Source organism: Neophocaena asiaeorientalis, unplaced genomic scaffold (assembly GCF_003031525.2).
Source record: "Neophocaena asiaeorientalis asiaeorientalis breed wild unplaced genomic scaffold, Neophocaena_asiaeorientalis_V1.1 scaffold79, whole genome shotgun sequence".
In the NCBI taxonomy this organism is placed as follows: Eukaryota; Metazoa; Chordata; class Mammalia; order Artiodactyla; family Phocoenidae; genus Neophocaena; species Neophocaena asiaeorientalis.
Genome location: NW_020175402.1, coordinates 2352024 through 2358724, shown reverse-complemented (window position 1 = coordinate 2358724; position 6701 = coordinate 2352024). Strand labels below are relative to the sequence as shown.

Sequence of the window (6701 nt, the reverse complement as noted above, 5' to 3'; positions counted from 1 at the left end):
GTGGGCGGTGTCCGACCTGAACACTTCCTGTCACCACGCCGGGGCTCCCCCTCCAGGACAGGCAGCCCAGGACCCATTCCTCTTTCTACGTGCAGCACGTACCACACAGGCTCTGGGGACACCCAGTCCCCTCTATGGGCCAAAGTCTGCTCAGGAGAGATGAACTGGGACAGGGGAAAGGCTTTCAATAGGCTTTTGTCTAACAAAGAACCCTAAAAATAAAAGGCTAAGTAAGTGTGTGGTAGAGGACCGGAAAAAAACAAAACAAAAAAAACCCCAAAAAACAAAAAAAAACCTGGGGGTAATATAAATACAATCTGGGGGCAATATTTATTAATTAAAACTATGTCTTATAGTTTACAAAGAAGGTAATTAACAACAAAGGTACAATTGACCTTAAAATCCTCAGTGAGCGTGAGGCTTCACATCTTCAGAACTCGGAAGTGCTCGCCAGGCAAGGAGGCGGCAGCTGCGGACACAGGCACAGGCACGACGCCTGCTGACTGTGCAGGACTCGGAGACCAAAAGCCTCCACGAAGCGAAAGATCCTGGTCTTCTCTGGAAGTTCCATTGCCCAAGCCCCCCACCCTGTCCTCGTATTCCTCCCCGCAAATTTCATTTCCAAGCTAAGTCATTTCCAAGCTAAGTCCTCAGTTTATCGTCGGGAGAATCTGTTCTTGAAAGCTTTAATCGTCTTGGCCATCATTGGGGCAATTTCTGTGAGAAGAGAAATAAGGCAGTTGTTTCAGATCCATGGCAGTGTGGACACCAGCGGTTTACAATCAAACAAAGCCTTGTTACTCTTGGCTCTACACAGCCAGACAAATGGATACAAGTAGCAGTTATCTGCCAACCCCACAGAAAAGCAGCAGCCCAAAGGTAACACTTCGCCAGCACCTGCCAGGCCCCTGACAATCACCCCCTCTAATCCTCACAACTTCGCCAAGACTCAGGCCGGACCCTGTACGGTAAGTGGCAGAACTGGAGTTCAAGCCTTGCCAGACTCTAAAGGCCGTTCTGAGCCATAATTTAACTCTGCCTCACCAATATCCAAACCAGCCAAAAGCACCCCGTCCCGTACCTGTCTGTCCAGTGTAGCAACAGGTCTGAGATAAGCTAAATGCACACACCACCTAAGAACGACTAGCCTGCCCTCTAGCCTGGTTAACCTGAACCGAGCCGAAGTGCAAGTCAGGACTCCCACCCTCCTGTGGGCCCTGAAGTAGATACAGAATAATGCTTTTCTTAAGTTAGGACACCGCTGTAGAATATTGGGGATGGTCTACAGTAGTAAAGTTAGTAAAATACGAAAGAGATCCAACTAGGTATAAAAAAATACTTGGAAGGTGGGGTTATAAGGTTATAAAACTTCAATAAAATTATTTAGCTGTTAATAATAACAGTTGGAAACGCCATGTTATTGCCTGGAGAAACAGGTTTACGTTTAGGTTGAAAAAAATAAAAAGCGAGCAGAGTACCAAAATGAATATTCACTATGATCATAATTTAAATGACACGTGAAATATGCGCTACGAACAAAGCAGGGGAAGGAGGCCCTGACATTTAGACCAGCTGTGTGCAAGGCATCACATACGCTACATCTAACACACAAAGTGTGATGCAGCAGTAATAACATTAGAGGGGTTCAAATACTAGTTTTAAAATATCTGAGCAGGAGCTCCAAGTTACCTACTCTTCACAGTCGGTTTCCTAGGATCACAGGAAACACTGCTGCTGACCACGGGTGCCGAGTGCGCACTGCTGGTACTCGGGCCGTCGTAGGCCGGCTCCTCGGGGCTGGCGTTAAAGCTGTTGCTGCCGCCACTGCCCAAGCGGCTGCTTCCTGAGAGGTACGGCGCTGGCTTGATCCTGTGACACAGAGCAAAGCTGCTAGTCAAGAGCAGGAGAAATCTGCTCCCGGCACCAACAGCCTGAAGCTGGCTGGTCGGAGGACTCAGTTCTGTGGCTTTGGCCAGTGGACCTAGTACCCTAGATTCTGGTGATGGCTCGGAAGTGACTGTGGTAGGCCTTCAGAATGAATGATAATCTCAACTAACTTTTCACTGTTTAGGTGTCAATCTGTATTTTGACAATGCTAACGTAGAGATAATTTAGTCATCACAGTAGTATGTTTTTTGTTTAAATGGGGCAAGGGAAAGCCTTAGGGGATGTGTCCCAGAAGCCAGGCCCTGCCCTCCATTTAGTGTTGACCACCACCCCACCTCCGACCCCACCGAAGGGCAGGAATCATTATCCCGCCCACAGTGCAGTCAAGGACACTGAGGTTCAGGGAGGTCAAGTGCCCAGATGGTCAAGGTCAGCCTGCAGAACCCACTCTGCACTGCCACGCTTTGACCCCCAAAATGAATCGCTCTTGCCCCTGGGCTGCCTCTCAGGGCTGAGAGATAAGCTCTTGGGCTCTCTCTCCCTGAGCAGCCAGAAACCGCAGGGGACAGACACAGGGGACAGACACGGGGGACAGACACAGGGGACAGACACAGGGGACAGAGCTCTTACCTGATTTTCTCAGGCACAGCTGTACCTCCTGTTCCAAACTTCTCCTGCCTCCTCCGAACATCACGAGGTGGCTTGGCCACAGAGTTGACAAAGGCCATTTTTGCTTGTCGGCCTGCGGAGAAATGGAGATTAATACCTGCCTTCTCGAGCTGAGCTGCTAAAGGTAGGGGATTATCAACCCTGGAAACCCCTCTGTAGGGTAGCATGCATAGTGGCAGAAGAAACACCTCACCCTTTGCCCTCTTCTGCAAATGCAGGAGAGATCTGGGGGCCAGAGGTGATACCGTAGCTGAGCCCACCACGGCCCTGCTGTCGACCAGAGCACAGGGCTCATTATTCTGCCAGACCCACGCTGCCCCCTTACCTTTGGGCTTATTGGCATGCGCAGATCGGATATTCTTTGTGAGGACGCGCAGCCGCTGCTCTCGTGCATCCTGAAGCCGCAGGTACATCTCCCGCCACGACTCATACTCCTCTGGCCGTTCATCCTTAAAGTCTCGGTGACAATGAACTTTCCATAATTGATCCGTTTCTTCAATTAATACCTAAAATCAGAACCAAGACATCATTTACATGCAAGTACTCTCACACATCTCTCTTCCATCCTTAATCACCCAGGGGGACCAGCTTCCTAATGATATTTTGGTCCTCTTAGTAGTGGTAGTATATTAAAATACCACAGTTCTAGGAAAGAAACCCAAATCACTGAATTTAAAAATGTTAATTGTGGGCTTCCCTGGTGGCGCAGTGGTTGGGAGACTGCCTGCCGATGCAGGGGACACGGGTTCGTGCTCCGGTCTGGGAAGATCCCACATGCCGCGGAGCGGCTGGGCCCGTGAGCCATGGCCGCTGAGCCTGCGTGTCCGGAGCCTGTGCTCCGCAACGGAAGAGGCCACAACAGTGAGAGGCCCGCGTACCGCAAAAAAAAAAAAAAAATGTTAAGTGTGAGGCACTATACTAGCTGCTTTTAGGGGTTGTGGGGCTAGGAGAGAAGGCAACACAAAAATTAGTTTAAGATCAGTCTTTTCCTTTAGAAAATCAGTGCAGGGTAGGAACTGGGATGAAGTCAAATCCAGGCATTTCCCCATCACTACACTGAACTGCAATGGCCAGGGGCCACTTAAGAAGGATATGTCATAGATCCTTTGAATTAGAGACAGCTAATGCAATCAGATGAGCATCTCCAGCATTAGGAGGATTTGGGGATAGATCTGGTTGTCTCTAGGAGACACCCAGCCAATCTTATATTCACCGGACACCTGAGTGTCAACACATAGCTCTGTCCCTGCCCTGGATCCCAAGCGTTGTGCTGCTAGAATTCTCCCTTGACCTCTGTAACTAGGCAAGCTCAAGGGAGGTGTGGGAAATGGTCCCCCTCTCCCACCTTTCAATCCCATCTTGATGCTAGCCCAAGAGGCCTACTTAAGATGCCAGGAGCAGGTGCTAAAAACCTGCCTGTTTAAAGGCCCACAGACAAACCCAGAACAGTGATCCGACCACCACCTGCCCATCATCGTGGCAGATTCAGAGACAAAGCTACTTGTGGAGATGCAAGCCAGCACACTGCCCTCTTCCCATCCAAACAGGATACTCACGTGATTGTACTCCTCTATGCGATATAACTGATCAGGTGTACACCTCTCCAAAACAGGTTCAAGGAGAGAATATGGGACGCCTCCCACTTCAAAGATTGCTGCAGAGAATCAAAGGGGAAAAGCACTGAGTAGCGGCCAAGTCACCCGGTGTCCCAAGGCCACAACAGCGTGCTGAAGAGCAAGAGAGAAGCATGTGACTTACAGTCAATGTTGTTTTTAAGCACCCGGATGCACTGCTCGTGCAAGGTCATCATTTTGGGGAGATAGGCACACTTGGAACCAGAATAGACCTGCATCTTGGAATTCATTCTGCGTCCGGTGAATCCAGCTTCTTCCTCTTCCTGGGATGAGGAGAGCGCTGTAGGGCAAGAAAAACAGGAGTGTAAGTTATAAAAGGCACTGAGCAATACAGTGAAAACTCTCCTTCCACCCCATTCCCCAGACTCCCAGTTTCCTTTCTCAAAGACAACCAATGCTACCGGTTTCTTGTGTCCTTCCAGAGAGTCTATGCAAAAATAAGCTAATATTTATTTTATTCCTTTTCAACCAATCAATAACATACCATCACCATTCTGTCATTTACACTTTAGAAACCACATCAGTGCACAGATTTTCTACTTCTTTTCTTCAACGGCTGCATAGGATGCCACTGTGTGGATGAACCATGACCCATCTGTTAGTCTCTTGCTAAGGGACACCTATGTAGCACCTAATTCTTTTGCTATTAAAACTAGCCTTTATTTATTTATATTTTGGCTGCGTTTGGGCCTTTGGTGCTGCGCGGGGGCTTCCTCTAGTTGCGGCGAGCGGGGGCTGCTCTTCGTTGTGGTGCGCGGGCTTCTCATTGCGGTGGCTTCTTGTGTTGCGGAGCACGGGCTCTAGGCACGCGGGCTGCAGTAGTTGTGGCGCACGGGCTTAGTTGCTCCGCGGCATGTGGGATCTTCCCGGACCAGGGATCCAACCTGTGACCCCTGCATTGGCAGGCGAATTCTTAACCACTGCACCACCAGGGAAGTCCCTAGCCTTTTTTTTAAGCCCCTATGGAACGTACAGAGTAAAAGGCTGCTGGTAATAGCAGCCGCTAAGATTTAGCAAACACTATGTGTAAAAACCCAGAGCTCAGAGCTTTACCAGCATTATCACTTTCAATCCACCTCATAGGCAGATACCATTATTACTCCCATTCACAGAATATGAAACTGAAGTCCAAGGAAATTAAGTTGTACCCAAGTTCATGTTAACTTGTAGTAAAAGCCAGAGCTGGGATTCAAACCCAAGCCGTCCAACTCCAGAACCTGTGCTCTTAGGAAATGCACCAAAATCTGATGACAGACCATGAATGAATTTTTAAAACCATTTTCTCCATTAAAAAAAGAAAAAAAGACAAAGAAAATTACCTTTTCGCTTTGGTTGGAAGGCAGATATCAATTCAAGGGAAGGAAGTGGGCGGTAATTGGCCTGTATCACAGGTAATGGAAGGTCTGGTAACACTGGCAGCACATCGCTGGGGACCTGTAGAGAAGAGACCAGTGACTGGAGAGCCTCTTTCTACAAGCACAGCTCTTTCCCACAGTCGACGCCCAGCAGTCTTGACGTGGCAGACTTCACAGGCATATCCAGCCTGCAGGAGGGGCGGCAGCTGTGCCTGACACCACCTAAGTCAGGAGATACGGAGAGATGGGCCCAGCACAAGGGGATGCCTCAGAAAATACTTTTCTTGGGTTCTACTGACCCTGGTGGCCAGACAGGCCTGGAGGAAATTACTTCAAACTGAAATTCAACAGGCCACGGGAAAGCCAGCCCAGACCAACAGTGATGGGGTCGTCCCGGGAGCTCTGCCGGCCCAGGTGCTCTGGCTGGGAAGGGGCCACAGGGGTTACCTTTTTCAGCTTGGCTGAATGGGATCCAGCTGGCTGAAGCTTCTCTGACTTGTTTTCGTTCACCTTAGGTAATTTCTGAACTGAGTCCAAGCTTTTACTAGTGTTTTTTGAATCGTTTTTTTTTAATCCTTTTTCTCCAGGAGTCGTGGCTGAAGTTTTCACAATCTTTTTCTTTTTCTTCCGGGGCTGGTCATAGCTGAGGTATGACTCAAAAGACATGGTGGGCTGCTCGAATTCATCATCCATATCTGCCTCCTCAGCTTTAAGGAAGGAGCCCACTGACTTTCTATCTAAATGAGAAGGTTTTACTTTTCCTTCTTGAGCCTTTAGGTTGTTAGAAACCTTCTCTTTTGCCTTGGGCAACAGGTCTCCTGCCCCCTTGCCTATGTCTAAGCTGTCTAGACTCTGCTTGTTTTTGTCTGATTTGGTTTTCTCTGGGTCTCTGTATTTTGGCTTTTTAAGGTGGTTGTCTGATGCCACCTCCAAGGTGGGTAAAAGCTTCTTGGTGCTGCCCTCTTTTTCCTTCTCTTTCTTGACACCACTAGAGGGCGCTTTCTCCTTTGTACTGTCCCCTGAGGGTGGCCTCCGCCGGTTTTCCTCTTTGGAGATGGCCTTGTGTGCTTTTTCTCTGCTCAAAGACGACTTCTCATCTCCTTTGGAATTCACCGGACGTTTTTCTTTATGGGAAGATCTGTGCTCCTTGCTCTGA

General features: G+C 48.9%; 1 protein-coding gene across 2 annotated transcripts in view; it reads right to left on the bottom strand.

Annotated features, from left to right (window-relative positions):
• Positions 1 to 311: 311 nt before the first annotated feature.
• Positions 312 to 6701, bottom strand: part of ELOA (elongin A) — a 21186-nt gene continuing 14796 nt past the window's right edge. Inside the window, exons 5-12 of one of the 2 annotated variants that reach the window (XM_024766606.1) lie at positions 5993 to 6683; positions 5510 to 5624; positions 4315 to 4470; positions 4113 to 4210; positions 2882 to 3062; positions 2518 to 2629; positions 1690 to 1869; positions 312 to 717 (exon numbers count right to left, since the gene is read on the bottom strand). In XM_024766606.1, the coding sequence (XP_024622374.1) occupies positions 687 to 717; positions 1690 to 1869; positions 2518 to 2629; positions 2882 to 3062; positions 4113 to 4210; positions 4315 to 4470; positions 5510 to 5624; positions 5993 to 6683 (1564 nt within the window). In that variant the 3' untranslated portion in view covers positions 312 to 686. The remainder of the gene's footprint in view (positions 718 to 1689; positions 1870 to 2517; positions 2630 to 2881; positions 3063 to 4112; positions 4211 to 4314; positions 4471 to 5509; positions 5625 to 5992; positions 6684 to 6701) is intronic. The other variant, XM_024766604.1, reaches the window with a different exon arrangement.